Source organism: Odocoileus virginianus, chromosome 27 (assembly GCF_023699985.2).
Source record: "Odocoileus virginianus isolate 20LAN1187 ecotype Illinois chromosome 27, Ovbor_1.2, whole genome shotgun sequence".
NCBI lineage: Eukaryota > Metazoa > Chordata > Mammalia > Artiodactyla > Cervidae > Odocoileus > Odocoileus virginianus.
In genome coordinates, this window is record NC_069700.1 from 43003138 (window position 1) to 43026065 (window position 22928).

At 43.1% G+C, this 22928-nt stretch overlaps 1 protein-coding gene and 1 long non-coding RNA gene across 6 annotated transcripts; one reads left to right on the forward strand and one right to left on the reverse strand.

Moving 5' to 3' along the window:
* The first annotated feature begins 28 nt into the window (after positions 1-28).
* On the forward strand, positions 29-22032 carry LOC139031478 (uncharacterized). 2 transcript variants are annotated; one of them, XR_011483982.1, is made up of 2 exons: positions 29-484; positions 21842-22032. It is a non-coding gene; the product is annotated as an uncharacterized lncRNA (long non-coding RNA). The 2 variants fall into 2 exon arrangements; XR_011483983.1 differs by having other exon boundaries at positions 29-370.
* AIF1 (allograft inflammatory factor 1) lies at positions 11840-16842 on the reverse strand. 4 transcript variants are annotated; one of them, XM_020897189.2, is made up of 7 exons: positions 16700-16842; positions 15389-15455; positions 13729-13790; positions 13565-13631; positions 12851-12892; positions 12350-12512; positions 11840-12047 (listed from the first exon to the last, which is right to left on the reverse strand). In XM_020897189.2, the coding sequence occupies exons 1-7, from the start codon at positions 16730-16732 to the stop codon at positions 11963-11965; spliced, it is 519 nt and encodes a 172-aa protein (XP_020752848.1). In that variant the 5' UTR covers positions 16733-16842; the 3' UTR covers positions 11840-11962. The 4 variants fall into 4 exon arrangements, with proteins under 4 accessions (XP_020752848.1, XP_020752850.1, XP_020752849.1 ...); XM_020897191.2 differs by lacking the exon at positions 15389-15455 and having other exon boundaries at positions 16700-16832; XM_020897190.2 differs by lacking the exons at positions 15389-15455; positions 16700-16842 and adding an exon at positions 13965-14104.
* Positions 22033-22928: the final 896 nt, after the last annotated feature.

Genomic DNA, 22928 nt, shown 5'->3' on the forward strand with positions numbered 1-22928 from the left:
AGTCATTTGCATAAGGAGGAGGGACTTATAGGCGCTAAGACGCCGGTTGGCTGAAGAGGCAGGCTCCCGGCGTCGGCCGTTGAGACGTGTAGAGGGGGCGGGAATGCGGTGCCGGTCGGCCAGGCTGTTGGGGCGCAGAATTTCCACGACGACTAGGGGGAGAAAGAGGCGGAGCGTGCGTAGTGCGTTCGTGGAAAGATGGGAACGGAGAGACGTAGAGACGCCAAGAGTGGAAGGAAACGATGCGAGGCCTATATTAGTATCCACGAAGAAGATACAGCTAGAAGACTGGGCGGAAGGGATTAGCTGCCGGAGGGCGGAGCTTACGTAACCAGGGAAGAGCTCCAACTCACGCTTATCTTCGCGAGAGGTGAAAGCATGAGGGGGCGGGGCCTTCATTTATTAAATCACGTCATGCAAATAAAGTGGATTGACAGGCCAATCCAAGAGTCTAGGGGAGTGCATCGCGGAGCATAGGCATTCTGTGAGTAGTTCTACTTATTTGCATAATATATGCAAATCGTTTGGACAAAGATAGGGTACAAATAGCCTATTCCTCAAAATATTGGCAACTAATGACTAAGATTGGCATTTAATTTTATAATATATAATTTTCATGACTATATTTGTATATCTGATATTATTGGCAGTTTCCTTTATAACGGGTTTAATTCTGTGAAATGCGGTATCATTCCCCTCCTTTGTCTCCCTTTTCGTGTGTGTGTGTGTGTGTGTGTGTGTGTGTGTAGTCGCTCAGCCGTGTCTGACTCTTTGGGACCGCATGGACTGGGACTACATGGACTATACATAGCTATACATAGCCTTCCAGGCTCCTCTGTCTGGTGGAATTTTCCAGGCGATCTTGAACTGGCTTCCCATTTCCTACTCCAGGGGATCTTCCCAACCCAGGTATCGAACCCATGTCTCTTGCGTCTCCCACGCTGGCAGAGAGCCACCTGGGAAGCTCTGTTACTCGTGTGTGTGTGTGTATGTGCGAGAGCGCGCGCGCGTGTGTGAGCGGAGAGCCACCTGGGAAGCTCTGTTACTCGTGTGTGTGTGTGTGTGTGTGTGTGTGTGTGTGAGCGTGAGCGCTCGCGCGTGCTGAGTCCTCTCCGACTCTGCAAACCCATGGATTTATTCTGCTCTAATCATAACCCCCTGCTTGCTCAGCAAATCATTCAACAGCTATTTTTTACCTATTGCTGCTGCTGCTGCTAAGTCGCTTCAGTCGTGTCCGACTCTGTGCGACCCCATAGATGGCAGCCCACCAGGCTCCGCCGTCCCTGGGATTCTGCAGGCAAGAACACGAGTGGGTTGCCATTTCCTTCTCCACTGCGTGAAAGTGGTGAAAGTGAAGTCCCTCAGTCGTGTCGGACTCTTCCCGACCCCATGGACCACAGCCTACCAGGTTCCTCCGTCCATGGGATGTTCCAGGCAAGAGTACTGGAGTGGGTTGCCATTGCCTTCTCCGTTTTACCCATTAGGTCCATTAGGTATATATTAAAAAATAGGTGTTTCCCTGTTAAAGAATCTGCATGCAACGCAGGAAACCCAGGTTGGATCCCTGGGTGGGGAAGAAACCCTGGAGAAGAAAATGGCAAACCACTCCATTTCTTCAGTATTCTTGCCTGGAGAATTACATGGACAGAGGAGTCTGGCAGGCTACAGCCCATGGGGTTACAAAAGTCGGACACGACTGAGCAATTAACACATACACATGTAAAATAGATTTTTATTAAAGCAGTTTTAAGTTTACAGAATAATTAAGCAGCAAGTACAGAGAATGCTAGTATATTCCTTCCTCTGCCTCAGTTTTCCCTATTATTAACATTGTGCATTAGTGTGGCACGTTTGTTACAATTGATGCACCAACGGTGATACATTATTTTTTTCTTCCAGTTTTACTGAGACACAATTGACACACAGTACTACATAAATTTAAGATGTGTAGCATAATGATTTGACTTACAAACATCATGAAATGATTACCATATTTAGTGAACATCCATCATTTCATAGTTACAAACTTAAACAGAAAAAAATGTATTTTTTTCCTCGTGATGAGAACTCTGAAAATTTACTCTTAACAACTTTCATCAGTTTCAATTGTATTTATCATGCTGTATATTACATGTCTAGTATTTACTTATAACTGGAAGTTGATATTTCTTGACTGCCTTCATTCATTCCCCTCTCCCTCCACCACAAATCTGATTTCTTTCTCTGTGAGTTTGTTTTTGAAGTATAGTTAGCCTACAACACTATGTTAGTTCTTGGTATACAACACTGTGATTTAAAAAAATAAAAATATTTAAATTTAAATATTTCAAAATGATCATCATAAGTCTAGTTATCATCTGTCACCATGCATAATTATTGACTATATTCCCTACACTGTACATTTCATATCTAGGACTCGGTTATTTTGCAACTGGAAGTTTCTGTTGCTTAATGTATACCTATTTCTCTCCTTACCCTTCCCCCAACTACCTGTTTGTTCTCTGTATCTGTGACTCTATTTCTGCTTTGTTACATTTGTTTTATAGATTATACATAAGTGAAATCATACAATATTTGTCTTTTTTGTCTGATTTATTTTACTTAGCATGATACTCTTTAGGTCCACCATGTTGACACAAATGGCAAGGTTGCTTTCTTTTTCCTGGCTGAGTAATATTCCATCACACACACACACACACACACACACACACACACACACACACAAAAAAAAAAAAAACATCTTCTTTATCTGTTCACCTATCCGTGGGCACTCTTAGGTTGCTTCCATATCTTGGCTGTTATAAATAATGCTTCAGTGAACATGGGGTAAATATATCTTTTGAATTAATGTCTTCATTTTCATCAGATAAAGACACAGGACTGGAATTACTCTATTGTATCGTAGTTCTATTTTTGAAGAATCTCTATTGTTCTCTATGTCTAGTCAGTCTGCCCATTTTTTAATCTTGTTCTTTCTCAGTGTTGTGACTTTTCGTGTTTTTTTGCGTGTGTTTCTATACAAATTTTAGAATTATTTGTTCTAGTTCTTTGAAAAATGCCATTGGTATTTTGACAGGGATTGCATTGAATCTGCAGATTGCCTTGAGTAGCATAGTCATTTTAACAATTTTAGTTCTTCCAATCCCTGAGCATGGTGCCTTTCGATTTATTTGTGATGTCTTCAGTTTCTCTCATCACTGTCTTACAGATTTCTGAGTACAGGTGTTTTGCCTCCTTAGTTTGATTTTATTCCCAGGTATTTTATTCTTTTTGATGCAATTATAAATGGGACTGTTTTCTTACTTTCTCATTTTGATAGTTCGTTGGTAGTATGTAGAAATGCAGCAGATATCTGTGTATTAATTTTATATCCTGCAATTTTACCAGATTCATTGGTAAAGTTGCAAAGTTTTAAACTTACCAAATTCATTTAGAATTTTCTATGTATATCATCTTCAAACTGACAGTTTTACTTCTTCCTTTCTAATTTGAATTTCTTATTTCTTTTTCTTGTCTGACTTCCTATAGCTGGGACTTCCAATACTATGTTGAATAAAAGTGATGAGATCTTAAAGGAAATGTTTCAGCTTCTCACCATTGAGTATGATGTTAGCTGTGGGCTTGTCATTTATGGTTTTTATTATGTTGAGGTGTATCCCCTCTATGCCCACTTTCTTGAGAGTTTTAATCATAAATGAATATTAAATTTGTCACAAGCTTTTTCCTGCGTCTATTGAGATGACCATATGATTTTTCCTCCTCAGTTTGTTAATGTGGTATTGATTGATTTTTGGACATTGAACCATCCATGCATCCTTGGGATAAATCCCGCTTGATCATGGTGTACATGTGTAATGTATTGTTGAATTCCATTTGCTGATTTGTTTTTTGAGGATTTTTGTATCTCTGTTCATCAGTGATATTGGCCTATAATTTTTATATTTTCGTGGTATCTTTATCAGGTTTTGATATCAGGGTGATACTGGCCTCATAGAATGAGTTCAAAGGTGTTTCTTCCTCTTCAGTTTTTTGGAATAGTTTGAGAAAGATGGATGTTAAATCTTCTTTAAATGTTTGGTAGAATTCATCTTTAGTAGAAACATTCTGGTTCTGAACTTTTGCTTGTTGGAAGGTGTTTTTTTTTTTTTTTTATTGAGTCAATTTCAGTAACTGGTCTGTTCATATTTTCTGTCTCTTCCTGATTCACTCTTAGGTGATTGTGCATTTCTAGGAATTTGTCCATTTCTTCTAGGTTGTCCATTTTATTGGCATATACTTATTTGTAGCAATCTCTTATGATCCTTAGTAGGTCAGCTGGTAAAGAAATTCTCCTGCAATGCATGAGACCCCACTTCAATTCCTGGGTCAGGAAGTCCTGCTGGAGTAGGGACAGGCTACCCACTCCAGTATTCTTGGGCTTCTCTGGTGGCTCAGCTGGTAAAGAACCCTCCAGCAATGCGGGAGACCTGGGTTTGATCCCTGGGTTGGGAAGATTCAGTGAAGAAGGAAACGACTACCCTCTCCAGTATTCTGGCCTGGAGAATTCCATGGACTGTATAGTCCTTGGGGTCACAAAGAGTCAGACATGACTTAGCGGCTTTCACTTTCACTTATGATTCTTTCTATTTCTGTGGTGTCAGTTTGACTTCTTTTTCATTTCTGATTTTATTGATTTGGACTCTTTTTCTTGATGAGTCTGGCTAAAGGTTTATCGATTTTGTTTACCTTTTCGAAGAATAACTCTTAGTTTCATTAGTATTTTCTGTTTTTTTCTTTATTTCATTTATTTCTGTTCTTTGTTATTTCTTCTCTTCTCCTAATTTTAGGTTTTGTTGTTCTTCTTTATCTAGTTCCTTTAGGTGTAAAGTTAGATTGTTTACTTGAGGTTTTTCCTGTTTCGTGAAGTAGGTTTGTATCACTATAAACTTCCCTCTTAGAAATATTTTTGCTGCATCCCATGGATTTTAGATCATTGTGTTTTCATTTGCCTCCAGCTGTTTTTTAATTTCTCTGATTTCTTCAGTGACCCATTGTCAACAACTGTGTTCTGAAGACACCAGAGATATGAACAGAAAATTGTGGAAGTAGTTGTTGTCCAGTCAACTGCTCAATCCTAACCAGCTCTTTTGACCTCTATGGACCGCAGCATGCCAGACTCCTCTGTCTTTCACTATCTCCCGGAGTTTACTCAAACTCATGTCCATTGAGTCGCTGATGCCATCTAACCATCTCATCCTTTATCTTCCCCTTTTCTCCTGCCCTCAGTCTTTCCCAGCATCAGGGTCTTTTCCATTGAGTCGGCTTTTTGCATCAGGTGGCGAAAGTATTGGAGCTTCAGCTTTAGCATCAGTCCTGCCAATAGATATTCAGAGTTTATTTCCTTTAGGATTGACTGGTTTGGTCTCCTTCCTGTCTAAGGGATGCTCAAGAGTTTTCTCCAGCACCACAATTCAAAAGCATCAATTCATCAGTGCTCAGTCTTCTTTATCGTCCAACTTTCACATCTGTACATGACTACTGGGAAACCATAGCTTTGACTATATACTATGTCGGCAAAGTGATGTCTCTGCTTTTTAATACGCTGTCTAGGTTTGTCATAGTTTTTCTTCCAAAGAGCAAGCGTCTTTTAATTTCATCATCCACAGTGATTTTGGAGCCTGAGAAAATAAAATCTACCACTGTTTCCCCATCTATTTGCCATGAAGTGATGGGACCAGATGCCATGATCTTAGTTATTTTAATGTTGAATTTTAAGCCACCATTTTCATTGTCCTCTTTCACCTTCATCAAGAGGCTCTGTAGTTCCTCTTCTCTTTCTGCCATTAAAGTAGTATCATCTGCATATCTGAGATTGTTGATATTTCTTGCAGCAGTGTTGAATTCCAGCTTGTGCTTCATCCAGTCTGGTATTTAGCATGAGGTACTCAGCATATAAGTTAAATAAGCAGGGTGACAATATACAGCCTTGACATACTCCTTTCCCAATTTTGAACCAGTCCATTGTTCCATGTCCAGTTCTAACTGTTACTTCTTGACTTGCATACAGGCTTTTCAGGAGGCAGGTAAGGTGGTCTGGTATTCCCATCTCTTGAAGAATTTTCCATAGTTTGGTGTGATCCACATAGTAAAAGGCTTTTGTATAGTCAGTGAAGCAGAAGTAGATGTTTTTCTGGAATTCTCTTACTTTTTCTGTGATCCAGTGGATGTTGGCAGTTTGATTTCTGGTTGCTCTGCCTTTTCTGAATCTAGCTTGTACATCTGTAAGTTCTCAGTTCACATACTGTTGAAGCCTAGCTTGAAGGATTTTTGAGCATTACCTTGCTAGCATGTAAAATGAGTACAATTATATGGTAGTTTGAACATTCTAGCCTTGACTTTCTTTGGGATTGGAATGAAAACTGACTTTTTCCAGTCTCGTGGCCATGGCTGAGTTTTCCAAATTTGCTTGCGTATTGAGTGTGGCATTCTAACAGTGTTGCCTTTTAAGATTTGAAATAGCTCAGCTGGAATTCCATCATTCCCACTAGCTTTGCTCATAGTAGTGTTTCCTGAGGCCCACTTGACTTCACACTCCGGGATTTCTGGTTCTAGGTGAGTGACCACACCGTTATGGTTATCTGGGTCATTAAGACCTTTTTTGTATAGTTCTTCTGTGTCTTCTTACCACCTCTTCTTAATAGCTTCAGCTTCTGCTAGGTCCTTGCTGTTTCTATCCTTTAGTGTGCCTATCTTTGCATGAAATGTTCCCTGGGTATCTCCAGTTTTCTTGAAGAGATCTCTAGTCTTTCCCATTCTACTGTTTTCCTCTATTTCTTTGCATTGTTCACTTAAGAAGGCTTTCTTATCTCTCCTTGCTATTCTCTGGAACTCTGAATTCAGTTGGTGTATCTTTCCCTTTCTGCTTTGCCTTTTGCTTCTCTTCTTTTCTCAGCTATTTGTAAGGCCTCCTCAGACAATCATCGTGCCTTCGTGTGTTTCTTTTTCTTTAGATGGTTTTGGTCACTGCCTCCTACGCAGTGTTATGAATCTCCGTCCATAGTTCTTCAGCCACTCTTGTCTATCAGATCTAATCCCTTGAATCTATTCATCACCTTTACTGTATAATCATAAGGGATTTGATTTAGGTCATACTGAGTGGTGTAGTATTTTTCCTTGCTTTCTTCAATTTAAGCTTGAATTTTGCAATAAGGAGCTCATTATCTGAGCCATAGTCAGTTCCGTATCTTGTTTTTACTGACTGTATAGAGCTTCTCCATCTTGGGCTGCAAAGAACATGATCAATTTGATTTTGGTATTGACCATCTGGTAACATCCATGTGTGGAGTCATCTCTTGGGTTGTTGGCAAAGGGTGTTTGCTATGACCAGTGCTCTGCTCTTGACAGAACTCTGTTAGCCTTTTCCCTGCTTCATTTTGTACTCCACGCCCAAACTTGCCTGTTATTCTGGGTATCTCTTGACTTCCTACTTTTGCATTCCAGTCCCCTATGATGAAAAGGACATCTTTTTTTGGTCTAAGGTCTTGTAGGTCTTCATCAAACTGTTCAACTTCAGCTTCCTCAGCATTAGTGGTTTGGGGCATAGCCTTGGATTACTATGATGTTGAATGGTCTGCCTTGGAAATGAACCAAGATCATTCTGTCATTTTTGAGATTGCTCAGGTACTGCATTTTGGACTCTTTTGTTGACTATGAAGGCTGCTCCATTTCTTTTAAGAGATTCTTGCCCACTGAGTAGATATAATGGTCATCTGAATTAAATTCGCCCATTCCCGTCCATTTTATTTCACTGATTTATATTATAGAAGTAGAGGAATAAGAATTAGACTGTGCCTGGGTAGGTTCAGAAATGTTTCTGAGAAAGTCTGAAAGTGATTAGGGAAAGTTATTAACTGATACGACGAACTCGTTAAGATTTAGCCAGATTTGAGAAGCAAATGCATGTCTCAGGCGTTGTGAACTGATAAGCAGAGACATGGATTTGGAACCTATGCCTGCCTGTCCTTTATGGAAAATGAGAGCGGAAAATTTAGTAAGAATCTGGTAAGAATTTTATCCTGAGGCTCATTAAGATGGTTGAGATGAGAAAAAAAAAAAGTGGTTGAGATGACTTCAGTTCTCAAACTTTCAAATGATTCTCTTGTCCCCTTCCCCTGGACAGTTACCACAGCAAAATTTCTTGGAAGCGCTATCCATACTCACTATCTCCAATTTCTCTCCTCTCTTTCTTTGTTAAAGCCACTCCAGTCAAGTCTTCATCCCCACCTTCTACTCAAACTGCAAATGTCAAGGGTATCAGCCTCATGGCTTGAAATAATGTTTATATGCTAATAACTTCCCCAATGTGTATCTTCAACAGAGACCTCACTTCCAACACTGGACTTTTATACACAGCTGTATACTTGCTATCACCTCTTAGATGTCTAACAGATGGTTTCAAGTTTAGTATGTCCAAAAGCAAACATTTTGATCTCTGCTGCTGTTGCTAAGTTGCTTCAGTCATGTCCAACCCTGTGTGACCCCAGAGACAGCAGCCCACCAGGCTCCTCTGTTCCTGGGATTCCCCAGGCAAGAATACTGGAGTGGGTTGCCATTTCCTTCTCCAGTGCATGAGAGTGAAAAGTGAAAGTGAAGTCGCTCAGTGTGTCCAACTCTTCTGTGACTCCATGGACTGTAGCCTACCAGGCTCCACCATCCATGGGATTTTCCAGGCAAGAGTACTGGGGTGGGTTGCCATTTCCTTCTCCATTTGATCTCTAGTCTTTCAATAACTTCTCTACCCACAGCCTTCACCACCTCAGCTGATGACAGTTTAAAAATTCCAGGGACTTCCCTGGTGGTGCAGTGGCTAACACTTCACACTCCTAATGCAGGGGGTCTGAGTTCAATCCCTGATTGGGGCACTATATCCCACATTCCACAACTAAATATCCTGCATGTCACAACGAAAGTCAAAGATCCTGTGTGCAGAAATTAAGACCCAGCACAGCCCAATAAATAAATACAAATAAGTAAATGTTTTATAAAAATGAAAATTCCAGTTAAGTCGAAAGCCCTGGAAACCTCATCAATTCCTTTAGTTGTCCCACTCTACACTTTCAATCAGACAGGAAATCCTAGCTTGAGAAAACATCCAGAATCCTACCTCTTCACTTCCACTGCTTTTGCCTTGATCTGAGCCATCCTTATCTCTCACTGGGTTTACAGAAACAGCCTCCTAACTGATCATCTTGAGCTTACCTCTGCTCCTACGGTCTGTTCTCTACACTGAAGTCAGAGTGGGCCTTTTCTCACAGGAGGTTGCAGAGCATTCCTTTGCTCAGAGTCCTGCAGTGCCACTCCATTTCTCTTAGAATAAAAGCGAAAGTCCTTGCTGCAGCCTACAAGACCCTAGATAACTTGGCTCCCTATTCAGTTCAGTTCAGTTCAGTCACTCAGTCATGTCTGACTCTTTGCAACCCCATGGGCTGCAGCATGCCAGGCTTCCCCGTTTATCACCAACTCCCAAAGTTTGCTCAAACTCATGTCTATCAAGTCGGTGATGCTATCCAACCATCTCATGCTTTATCTTCCCCTTCTCCTCCTGCCTTCAGTCTTTCCCAGCATCAAGGTCTTTTCTGGTGAGTCAGTTCTTCGCATCAGGTAGCCAAAGTATAGGAGTTTCAGCTTCAGCATCAGTCCTTCCAATGAATATTCAGGATTGATTTCCTTCAGGATTGACTGATTTGTTCTCCTGGCCCCCTACTGGGTTTTTAATCTTATTACTGTCTGTCTGCACAGGCCTTTCTCACTCTTGGGCCTTCTCTGCTTCTTTCCCTCTGCACAAGTGGCTCTTCCCCCAGAAACCTGCGTGGCTCACTGCTGTATTTTCTTGAAGTTTTTGTTCAGTGTTGGTCACCTCCTCACTGAATCCTCTCCTGTTTATTCTTTAAGAATTTTAATCTTCCCTGACCATCTTGGCACCCCTGATTCCCTTTAACCTGCTCTTTTTTTTTTTTTCCCCATAATACTGTCATTTTTAAATAGAGCATAGAAATTTAAAATTATATTTACTCTTTGTTATCTGTCCTCCTCCTGTACCAGTTACTGCAGTAGAAAATAAACTTCACAAAGGCAGGGGTCTTTGTTTTGTTACTTTTATATCCCAGGCACCTGGAATAGGGGATGGAACATGGTTAATGTCCAAGAAATGATTCTTAAAATCTTATCAAAGTATGTGTGTATATATATGTGTGTGTGCATTATATATATATAACAATATACCAAGAACAATGTTCTATATATATAGAACAATGCCAACTCAATTCAGTCATATTCAACTCTTTGCAACCCCATGGACCATAGCCCACCAGGCTCCTCTGTCCATGGGATTTTCCAGGCAAGAATACTGCAGTGGGTTGCCATGCCCTTCTCCTATATATATATGTGAAATTTTAATAACTTTTCATGAACTGAGCAGAGATGTAACCAAAAACAGAACCTTAACTAGCACAGAAGCTGCCAAGGGCTCTTTTAGTCACTGTTCTCCCCCAAGCCTAACTACTATCCTGATTGCTAATAATATATATTAGTTTTACTTGTTTTGTACTTTATTCAAATGGAATTGTACAGTAAGGGTTCTTTTATATCTGCTTTTAATCAACATTGTATTAATGAAATTAATCTACATTGTTGCATGTAGTAGTTTGCTCATTCTTATTGTTATATAATAATAGTCCGTTGTATGAATATAACCCAGTTTATCCTGAATGAACAAATTTAAGCCCCAGATCCTTTCTGTCCTTTGTGTCACCAGAGTTGTTGGGAAGAATTAATATACAGAAAGCATCTACCCAGTATATAGTAGGTGCTCAATTAAGGTTAGCTAATAATTTTGTTATATTCAGATATTTTATTGAACCCTCATTGATCTCTTCCTCGTCTGAAGTCCTATACAGTTACTGTAGCACCCTTAAGATGCCAACCTGGCTTTACCACTGGAAAGGGCCAATACTTGTGACCTTATGGACCTGGTTTCTCCTCGGGACATGAAACAAGCTGGGCCAATTTGATTTTTGCTTTCCAGGGAGTAGGCAAATCTGAAACAGTGACCATCAACTGAGAGTTGCTGGAGTTAACCCGACTGGACCCTTTGGGGAAAAGTTCAGGCCTTTGGTGAGGTTTTTGGGAACCTCACCAAAGGCCTGGGAACTCTCAGGCTTCTGCCTTCCCTGAAGTTGGCTATTTAATCCTATCTGCCATCCAGGGATCCTGTATTCCTGGAATCTGCCCTTAATACCCTCCTAGTACAAGCCTCTTTTCCTTTTATTAGGCTCAGTTTTTGTAGCTTGCCTCCAAAAGGACCTCAAAACTCATTTTTGCTTAAATTATCAGCCATTATAGTGTTGTGAATCCTTAATTGAATAACACCAGTTCTTTCATCTATCCGTCCACCCATTCAAGTTTTAAACATTATTGAGGGCTTATGATTTGTCAGGCACTGCAGGGTAGATCCTCTTATTCTCATTTTCAAATGAAAGACTGAGAGAGGCTGAAGGATTTTTGGGGTCCAAAGCTTATAGTAATAGAGGATGTTGGTTCAAGGTATCTTTGCTGTTCATCATGCTTGAGTGATCTTTTTTTTTTTTTTGTCTATACATGTCTTTTCATCCCACTTAAATTCCTTGAGGTCAGGCTATCTTATACATCCCCCCTGGTGGACAAAATCATCTGCTGTGTGGTAAACATACTACAGAATTGTTGATGGACTGCTCATATGGGCAAATCTTTGCTACTCTTCTCTCAGATGCTTCACCCCCTTCCCAAACCCAGGGGAAAAAAATCAAACAATGACCAAGCTGAATTCATCTGAAGGAGGATAATTTATTTAAGTTAGTTTGGCTCTGGTTCACAATTTTGTCTTCTTTTTCTATGTATGGAGTCATTAGAAGCCCCTTCAATCCCACCACATCTCCCTCACCACAAATCAGGGCAACTCAGAGATAGCTTTCTTGGCTGGGAGGCCCGTTGGCTTCTCCTGTTCTTTTGCTTTCTCTTCATACATCAGGATCCTGGTTGAGATGAGAAGAGACACGGGGATCAGAGGACAGTCTTCTCCAAAAGAATAAATTTTAATGCACTGTGAAAGTCCAGAAAAGGATGGGGATTGTGAGGGTAGGAAGAGAAGGAGAAAGGGCAGGAGTGAGAGTCCTGTGGGGACCAGAATCATGGATGAGAATAGCATCTGGGAAGGGTCTCTCAAAAGATAGAAGAGAAATTCATGCTGGATTATGTGTAGAAGGTGAGCCTGGGGATGGAGGCAGTAGGAAGAGAAAACAGTTAAGTATAGGAGAGGCTGGAACTGGACTCTCACATTTTTAGAATGGCAGATCTCTTGCCCAACATCATCTTGAGAAAGTCAGAGTAGCTGAAAGTCTCCCCAGAGCCACTGGATACCTCCATGATTAATTTCTTTAGCTCCAGGTGGGTCTTGGGGACCCCAAGTTTCTCCATCATTCGCTTCAGGGACATGATATCTGGAGGCGCAGAGGATGGGGGTGAGAAGAGGGAAGCCTCTTTCTCTCTCTGTTACCTCCCACCTCCTCATTACCATTCCCCATCCTACTCTGGTGGAGAAGGAAATGGCAACCCACTCCAGTATTCTTGCCTGAAGAATTCCATGGACAGTGGAGCCTGGCAGGCTGCAGTCCATGGGATCACAAAGAGTTGGACACAACTTAGCAATTAACACACACACACACGCATCCTACTCTGGTCACTGTCGTCTCTCCCAAACCACTGGAAATGGAGCACTGTAGCAAAGACCTCCCTCTTCCTAGATCTGCACACTTCCCCCAAATCACCCTTTTCTCACCGATACCTCCGTCTTCATTCAGGTCAAACTCCATGTATTTCTCTGGACGAGTGGAGAAAGCAGAGAGGGTCAGCACTGGCTGGAGGGTCACAGGCAGAGGCAGGGCAGGGACGGAGAAGGGGGTTGCAGATGGGAGAAGAGGAGGAGGAGGTGGGGCAGGTAGAGGAAGTAGGGTTCGGGGAGCTGAGGGGCCCTGTTACGGTGCAGGGAACTAGAGAGGGTCCTGAGAGGGTAGGCCAGGGAAGGGACTGTTACTCGGGCGGCAACAGAGGCAACCTTCCTTTTTCCCACCTCAAAAGTAGACTTTGAGTGCTTCCCTGGTGGCTGTGGTAAAGAACCGGCCTGCCGAACGCAGGAGACACAGGTTCACTCCCTGGCCCAGGAAGATCCCATATATGCCACAAAGCAACTAAGCCCGACCGCCACAACCACTGAGACTGTTTTGTAGAGCCCAGGGAACCGCAACTACTGAAGCCCTCTTGCCCTCAAAATGAGAAGTCCATGCAGCACAACCAGAGAGAAGCCCCTGCTGCCCGAAACTGGAGAAAAGCCTCCTGAGCAATGAAGACCCAGCTCCGCCAAAATAAATAAAAATAAATAATAAATAGATAAAATTATTTTTAAAAAATAGACTTTGTTTCTTCTGTCCTCTCTCTTCCTGGAGAAATCCTACCCTCCTCACCCCCTTCTCCACCCCTACAGCCGTCCCCTCACTCTTAAAGGCTTCCAGTTTGGAGGGCAGGTCCTCATCACTGCTGTATTTGGGATCATCCAGGAATTGCTGTGGGGGAAAAGCAAGAACCTGGGTGGGGCCCCCGCCCTGAACCAACACCACCATCCACCCCACCCACTGCCCTGGCCAAGGCCCTTTCTTTTACCTGGTTGATTTCATTGAGTCTCTCTTCCTGCTGGGCCTTCAGCAGCCCAAAGGCTTTTCCTCCTGAAGGAGCGCAAAGGTTAACATAGCTTCACCCCCACCTTCCTCTCCTCACCCCAAGCTCAGCCTGAAGCCATTACAGTTCTGCTTTCATAGGCCAGCTTCCCAGCCCCCCAGCCCTGTACTGTCCAGCTCCTTTTTCCCATTTTAGAATCCTGCCTATTCCACCTTCCCTACCCTGTAAATCCCTGGTTTGGCTCATAGCTCAGCATGTGCTGGTTGAGATGCTGGAGGAAACAACCCAGACTGGATGCCTCTCTGTCTGCCAGCTCTCCTCTCCCATCAGCTTCCTGGAGGCCTGCCTCCCAAACTTCCCCTTTCCCCTCCTTCCCTCCTCCTCTAAGTCTCAGGCCTCACTTCCTCATCAGCTTCTGCTGACAGTAGCACCCAGGAAAAAGGGGGAGTGGGGTCTAGAAAGGAGAGGAGAAAACAACATTCTTAATTCCTCTAAAGGAGAGCGCAGGGTGTACAGGTAAGAAATGTTCTGATAAACCATGGGGGAAGGTCTGTAAGACCCCAGGGGCATTGATTCTCAGGAAGAGAGGATCTCTAAACAGGTCTGGAGTGGCTGAGGCCCAGGTTTCACAAGTCTGGACACGCAGGTTTAGATAGGAAGCTGAGGAAAGGCGGACTAAATTTTTCTGTACTCTGGACCGTAGAAGAACCTGAAGTCACTGGCAGATCTGGGAGGGTGGCAAGATGGGTGCAGGGTCCGGAAAGGGAGAGACACTACACTTCCGGCCTGGTGGCTCCACAGAGGCACTTGGAAATACGGAAGCGTCTGACAAGGGAGTCTTAGTTTGTTTGCTTGCTTTAGGACATGCAATGTAATCCCTTCATCTTATCTCCTTTGAAATTTTCAGTGAAGTCTACAGATCTCTGAAATTTGAGAATTTAAGTAGATTCTTTGGTGGGAGAATTCCCTGATGATTCAGTGGTTAGGACTCCAGCGCTCTCACTGCCATGGGCCCAGGTTCAGTCCCTGGTCGGGGAGCTAAAATCCCACAAGCTGCGTGGCACAGCCAAAAAAAAACAGTGGGTTCTTTGGAGGCCTGTGGTGCTGAAAGAGTGTTGGTGGATACAAGAGCCAAGGGTGAGGCTGACATTAGGGGTGTGAGGGATGCTGGTCACTGTGGGTTTGACAGAGTGAGAGTAACTCCCCACTCCTTACTCAACAGAGTGGGCAGTAGCCCCTGATAAATGCCCTCCTAGGCACACTCCTTTGGGCTAGTGGCTCTAGGGGAGACGAGGACTGTGCATCCCCCTAACTGAGACACTTCTGTCTCAACTCCCTGCGCAGAGCTCTAGCCACAATCTTAGCATTGATGGGCACACCTTTCCTTTTCTCTGCCCCCAACCCCCACCCCAACCTATTTCCCCTTCTGCAGAAGGGAGTTTTCACTTATCACTGCCCTTGCCCTGACCCATACGGGTTAGGGAGATGCCGGAGAGTTCTCTGGCCTCTTGAGTTCCCTTTATTGCTGCCTCTTCCTCTGCAGAGAAGACTGCAAACCTGCCCTTCTGAAGGTCTCGTTTTAAATGGAAGGTCTCCATTTTTTAAATTCATATGTTCATTCAATAAATGTTTATTGAGCACTTACTATATGCCGGGCGCCTTTCTTGGCCCAATGAGCCAGGTAAATGTAAACTCTGGTTCTCATGGACAATCTAATTAGGAAAGACAGATAAGAAAAACAAGTATATCAAAGATGATAGGTACCTATGGAGAAGAGAAAAGTAGGGAGGGGGATAGGAAGGGCTGCATGGATTGCAGATTTAAATAGGGTGCTCAGGGGGACTTCCCCGGTGGTCCAGTGGCTAAGGCTTCGTGCTCCCAATGCCAGGGGCCCAGGTTTGATCCCTGGTCAGGGAACTAGATCCCACATGCCACATGGCGCAGTGAAGATCGAAGAGCCTGTGTGCCGCAACTAACATCCGGCGTGGCGAAATAAATAAATATTACTTAAGAAAATAAATAAATAAGGTCCTCAGGGAGGCTTCCCTTAAGAAAGTGATATTTGGGCAAAGATTTCAAGCAGGTGAAGGAACAAGCCTCGTGGATATGCAGGAGAGGAGCACTTCAAGCACAGGGAACAAAAACTGCAAAGGTCCTAAAGCGAGGACAAGTCTGGAAGTCTTGAGTATTTGTGAAGCAGCAGGAGGCCAGTGGAGCTGGAGCCAGGTGTGTGAGGGGAAACAGAGGCAGGAGATGAGGCCAGATTGCCTACGGCCTTGTGGGCTTGAAAAGAATCTGGCTTTTATTTGGACTGAGATTGCCTCCCCAAGCAGCCTTTCCCTGAAGGTGACTTGGCAGACTACCAAGGTGAGGTAGAGCTGAGATGCTCAGGAAAACTTCTTAGGAAAGAGAAAGGGACAGCTACTCTGACCATGGGACAAAAGAACAAAGAGTAACAAGATGGGCGAATGAGTGAAACTCAGTGTAAACACAGACACGGGAAAGCCTGTGAAGAGCAGTGATGCAAGAAGACACCTCCCACCTAAACCCAGGGACCTCCGCCCACCCCACCCCCCACAGACCACAGACAGTCTGCAGTCAGAGCTGAAGGGGAGGTGGGGCCTCTGGGCCGAGAGCTGCCAGGGAGCCAGGAATCCACCATGAACCTAGAAATAAGGGAAGTAGGTAATTTTCTGACAGTGAGGCTGCAAACTCTCTCTCAGCAGAGGCAAGCAGTCTCCTTAAAGCAGTGGCTCCCGATGAGTGGTCCTTCCCCCAGCATATGTCAGAAATGGATCCATCCCAGACCTACCGAATCAGAAACTCTACAGGTGGCATCCAGCAATAGCTTTTCAGCAAATGCCTCAGATGATTCTGACACACACTCAAGGTTAAGAGCCACAGGCCCTGAAGCGACTGAGTGACTCCCCCAACCTGCAGGACTCGCTGTACTCACCAAAGGTATAAACGTGGCTGAAGTATGCAACATTGGGCAGTGGGGCTGTGGGTCTTGGAGGCAGAAAAAAGGAAGAGTCTCCAAGGCCAAAGTTGTTAGTCTTCAGCCAAGCAGTCAGGGAGAGAATGCTGAGCTGGCTCAGGAAGTGGCCCTCTAGAACCCTGTGAGGTTAGCATCCTTTATGAGCCTGGCGCCCTGTGGCTAAGGGGTAGGGGAGCCTTGATATGGTTCCACACTCTGCAGGGGAACTCTTGTTAGAATTAGGGCCCCTGTGTACCTCCACAAAAAATACAATGGCCAGAAAGCTTGTCTGTGTGTGTGTATGGGGGGTGGCATGGATGTCTTCTGCTTGCCCCCTCCATTTTCCCTCTCCCACTCTGTTCTCTGTCCCAAGAGACTAACCTGTATAGACTATGTCAAGGGCACCTCTGACTTCTAGCTGTTTTGGCCGGTGGGGAGCCTGGCAGGAAAAGAGCAGGGCAGGAGAACATTAAGTTAGGGGTATTTATTCCTCTGGCTCCTTTCCCACAAGGTCACCTCGGGCTGACTGACACCTCCATCTATGGGCAATGTTCCCCTCCAGGCAACCTGCTCTACATGACTCTGTCCTTTTCCACGTTTCAAAAGTCCAGGGAATAAGTCTCAGGAGGTCTGTGAATTTGGAAAAGATAAAAAGTACATCCTCTTCTCACATCCAGCATTACATGTGTCACCTTGTCAAAGACCACTTCATAATTTAAAGCTATTTTTTAAATTAATTAATTGTATTTGTTTTGCTGCCCCAGTCTTTTAGTTGCAGCACGTGAGATCTGATTCCCTGACCAGGGATCGAACCCGTGCCCCCTGCATTGGGAGCACAGAGTCTCAGCCACTGGACCATCAGGGAAATCTCTAAAGTTCTTACTCAAGCCAGCAACAACGTCTTCTACACTGTATATCTTTATTAAACTCTAACTTCAACTTGCCTGCATTTTAAATCTCTTATCATGTGGTAGTAAGTACATGGTTTATTCTATCCCAATGTTTATTGATATTTTGATAACTGAAACTTAGTGTAATGATCTTACTTTGTTATGTATTTTTTAATTTTATGTACCAGAATGCCAAAGAGATTTGTGGCACAAAATGAGTTAGAACCTCTGCTGTGATCTCTTCTCTGCTCATCCCTTTGGGCCGGGGTCGCAATATCCCTTGTGATTCCCTAAACCCCTCTGTGCTGTGTTGTGCATAGTCACTCAGTTGCACACAGCTCTTTGCGACCCCATGGACTGTAGCCCACCAGGCTCCTCTGTCCATGGGGATTCTCCAGGCAAGAATACTGGAGTGGGTTACCATGCCCTCCTCCAGGGGATCTTCCCAACCCAGTGATCAAACCTGGGTCCCCCTCATCACAGGCAGATTCTTTACCATCTGAGCCACCAGGGAAGCCCCTAAATCCCACTACCCCTGTGTAAATACACTATCTCCTCAAACCCCACTAGACCCCTGTAAATAAACTGTCTCCTCAAATTAATCAAACTTGAGGATGTGATTTCCGGCCGGGACCCTGAATGATGTGTGTGTGTGTGTGTGTGTGTGTGTGTGTGAGAGAGAGAGAGAGAGAGAGAGAGAGAGAGAAAGAGAGAGTTGGGGGGACTGGGAAGTAACGGGTCTCTGGTCTCGGCAGCCTTATTTCTTATTGTAAATGAACAAAAGGGCATCCTGGTGTTTGCACCAGACAGAGGAATTGGTTAACAAAAGGCTTTCCCTGAGGCCGGAGAACAAGTGAGGATTCTGAATCGACAGGGGACAGCTCCATAGAACCATAACCAACTCACCAAGGTTGCTACTGCCAAAGCCTTCTCTTTTCTAAAAAGCCTCCTTGTGGAGCTTTGAGGGGAATGTGGCAGCAGTTTATTTCTAAATTTCTCTTCTCAGCACCTGTAAAGAGATTGGAAACACACACACATACTACATTTTCAGTGAAGCTAGGAGATACAGAGTGCCTACAAGTTCCAATTTATGCATCTGGGTGATCAAATTCCCCACTGAGCAGGCAGTCCCAGGCATCCTTCCAGAAAACCAGGTGAATAGGGAGGGTCCCAGTGACTGCTTAAAAAAAAAAAAAAGCAAATATTCCTTCCTGGGAGGAAAGGCCTAACCCCTGGAGAGAAAAGCTGAGAGCAGTGCTGACTGAGCAGATTAAATACCAGTAAAGGGGGAGACAGAATGCTTTTGTTTTTTAAAAAAATATTTATTTGTCTGTGCTGGGTCTTAATTGAGACACGTGGGATCTTCAGTTTTCGTTGTGGCATGTGGGACCTAGTTCCCTGACCAGGGACCGAACCTGGGCCCCCTGCACTGGGAGCGTGGAATCTTAGCCACTGGTTCAGTTCAGTCGCTCAGTCATGTCCGCCTCTTTGCGACCCCATGGACTGCAGCACACCAGGCCTCCCTGTCCATCACCAACTCCCAGAGTTTACTCAAAGTCATGTCCATCGAGTCAGTGATGCCATCCAACCACCTCATCCTCTGTTGTCCCCTTCTCCTCCTGCTGTCAATTTTTCAAGGCATCAGGGTCTTTTCCAATGAGCTGGTTCTTCGCATCAGGTGGCCAAAGTATTGGAGTTTCAGCTTCAGCATCAGTCCTTCTGGTGAATATTCAGGACTGATTTCCTTTAGGATGGACTGGTTGGATCTCCTTGCAGTCCAAGGGACTCTCAAGAATCTTCTTCAACACCATTGGACCACCAGGGAAATCTGGGAGAATGTTTTAAAGCACCCAAAGGGACCCCAAGGCAGCCAATCTCAAAAAGTGCCAGCAAAATTCTCCTTTTAATATTAAGTTCATCACCTTAGGTGAACTTGGGAGATGGCAGCCTGTGAGCTCTTCTGTGAAATAAAGAAGCCTAAGGTTGGGGGTGGGCGGTAAATGCTTGCTTAATTGGGAGAGGTTCTCAGAGGTCGTGGAGGTAGTGGCTATACAGAGGTACCAAATTTTAAGGAAATAATCCATTGTTATGGCAAAAGAGGGGCTTCCCTGGTGGCTCAGATGTAAGGAATCTGCCTGCAATGCTGGAGACCTGGGTTCAATCCCTGGGTTGGGAAGATCCTCTGGAGGAAGGCATGGTAACCCACTCCAATATTCTTGCCTGGAGAATCCTCATGGACAAGGGAGCCTGGCAGGCTACAGTCCATGGGGTCGCAAAGAGTTGGACACGACTGAGTGACTAAGCACAGCACATGGCAAAGAGAAGGAGTCCTTGAACTTGTAAATCTGGAAAGCCATCCTGCCCCCTGCCCCAAAAGTCCTCCTGCTAATAGTTTAGAAGAATCTAGCTCTTTTTTTTTTTTTTAACTTAAAAGTTTCTCTCTCTGTTTTTTGAAAGACATTTATTTTTGGCTCTATTGGGTCCTTATTGCAGTGTGAGGGCTTCTCTTGTTGCAGAATACAGCACAGACTGTAGAGGGCGGTCTCAGGCGTTGTGGTACCTGGGCTTAGTTGCTTCCACATGTGGAACCTTTCTGGAACAGGAACTGTGTCCCCTGCATTGACAGGCAGATTCTTAACCACTAGACCACTAGGGAAGCCCTCTAGCTCATTTGGATGAGTGACAAAAAGAAATGACCAAAGCTTCTGTTCAATTAACCATGAAAAAAAAAAAAAAGGTAAAGAAGAGGAACACAATTTTCCAAAAGATGACAACACACCAGAAATGTATTGCCAAAAGCAGGTGGAAATTGTTTCCCAAAATTCATCATGAATTGAGAAACAACAAAATTTAGTGTCGACTTCTAGCAGTGAAGGAAGGACACATGTCAGAAATGCAAGTAAGCCCAGAAAAGATAATGGGTAACGTGGGGTATTAACAGGAACAGGAGGAGAGGTGTAGAAGGGAAAAAAAGACAGTCATTTAAAAAATATACACTAAATTTAATGAGAGAAGGAAGCATTTTATATACAGTCCTAATTTTTTAAATCATAAATAACTGTTGTGAAATATTTTCTATTTTAAAAATCTGAGTCATTGTTTATCATGAACAGCTTTTGTAAAATGCTTTAATTGTCAAACCCATGCCCCTTGCAGTAGAAGCAAGAAGTCTTAACCACCAGGCCACGAGGGAATTCCCAGTTAAGTTTTATATTATTTAGTAAATTCTGGTTTTAGGTTTTTTAGGTCTGTTTTCTGACCACTAGGAAAACAGAAAAAGTTTTGTGGTGGTCAGAAAACAGAAAAAGTTTCTCAACTTACTTCACAAGACTAATATAACCTTGCTCCAAAAGCTAGGCAAGGCTTTTAAGAAAGAAAAATTATTAAACAATTTCCTTAATGAACATAGATGCAAGGAAAAATATTAATAAAGCTGGTAAAGAATCTGCCTGCAATGTGGGAGACCTGTGTTCAATCCCTGGGTTGGGAAGATCCCCTGGAGAAGGGAAAGGCTACACACTCCAGTATTCTGGCCTGGAGAATTCCATGGACTGTATATATAGTCCATTGGGTCCCAAAAAGTCGGACACGACCGAGCGACTTTCACTTTCAGGATAATTTTTATATGATTGGAGTGACCTCTGTTTTGATGATTTTAAAGCTATCTGGGCTTGGTGATCTTTTTGGTGGTTAAATTTTAAATTCAAAATTTAATGTCTGATTCAACTTCTTGAATGGTTTTAGGTATATCAGGCTTCTAATTTTTTTGAGTCAGTTATGGTTATATATTTTTCTAGAAAATTATTTTATCTTATCAAAATTTGTAATATAAATATCTAATGTATCAGATATTGCATTCCCTATAAATTACTTTTCTGTATGTGTATGCCTTTTCTCTTCATTCTTTACCAATTTGATGGGAGATTTTTTAATATATAGTCTCTGTAAATATGTATTTTTCTGCTCTACTGTTTCTTTGTTTTCTAGTTCATTAATTTCTAAAAGTATATTATTTCCATCCTAAATTTTGGGTCATTATTCTGTGTACTTTTTCTAATTTCTTGAAATACCTGTTCAATTCATTGATTTTCAAACTTTCTTTCCTAATCCTCACATTTACTTTCTTCCATGAATTGTTTTAGCTACATCTCACAGCAGTTTAGATAGGCAGTGTTTTCAGCCATTCAGTTGAAAATAATTTTTTTTTTTTTTTTTTTGCTATGCCTTACAGCTTGTGTGATCTTAGTTCCTGGATGATCCAGACCCCAGCAATGAAAGCACTGGATCCCAAGCATTGGACCACCAGGGAACTCCCATTCAAAATATTTTAAATTTCATTATATTTTCTTTTAACATTTCAATTATTTAGAAGTATGTTTTTAAAGCTTATAAATATATTAAAAATGCATTTTGAAAAGGAAAGTTTGCCTTCTTTTTTTAAATCTTTATTGAATTTGTGACAATATTACTTCTACTTTGTGTCTGGGTTTTTGGCCATGAGGCATGTGGGATCTTAGCTCCCTGACCAGAAACTGGTCCCACACCCCCTGCCCTGGAAGGTGAGGTCTAAACCACTGTACCACCAGGGAAGTCCCAGAAATGCAGTTGTAAATTTGCCAAGCCCATGATAAATATTCCTTGTTATTATTTTATGTTGTCATGGATGTTGGTCAGCAATTGTGTTCTAGATGATTTTGATTCTTATTTTTAACATCTATCTGTGTACCTGAAAATAATGGATATTTTCTAATTATTCTAATATTCTACGTAGTCCCATTCGATCAAGCTTGTTGTCTGTTTTCACTCTTTCATGTCTTTAGTAATTATGTGCTTGTTTGATTTATCAGTTTCTGACAGATCTAAGTTGAAGTCTTCCTCTAATATGAATTTTTTTAAAAAAGGAATCCTTACCCAAGAGTCTTCAGGCACCCAGAAGTGGTCCCAGCCAGCTAAGTGGCAGAGTTAGGAAAGGCTTCTCAGTGGGGGTGGTGGGGGCAGGGTGATCAGTCCGCAGAGGGAAAGGTGAGCACTTTGCCATCCTTAACTCATTCTCCCGCTCAAAGGGAAATCAGGGAGAAAGAGGGTGAGAGGTGGAGTAGGAAAAAGAGATGTCCTGATGGGGAGGGACAATGTGGAGAAAGATGGGAAAGTAGAAGGAGATGCAGCATGCAGGTAGAGAGATAGGGAAGACACCAGTGATTTAATAAAGTTGATGAGGCAAAAAAGAGTTGTAGACAGAGACATATGAGAGACAAGGATAGAGGTGAGAGCAAGATCACGGAGGATGAAGATAGGGTGCCTAGCACATGGAAGGCACT

What these genes read in the sequence shown, in the direction of transcription:
- AIF1 (XM_020897189.2), bottom strand. Translation starts at nt 16,732, where the DNA reads ATGTTGCATACTTCAGCCACGTTTATACCTTTG. An exon ending in CAGCCACGTTTATACCTTTG is followed by an intron (nt 15,456 to 16,699) that starts GTGAGTACAGCG and finishes TTTCCTAATTAG; the next exon opens with ATTGTCCATGAGAACCAGAG. An exon ending in CAAACTGGAAGCCTTTAAGA is followed by an intron (nt 12,893 to 13,564) that starts GTGAGGGGACGG and finishes CCACTCGTCCAG; the next exon opens with AGAAATACATGGAGTTTGAC.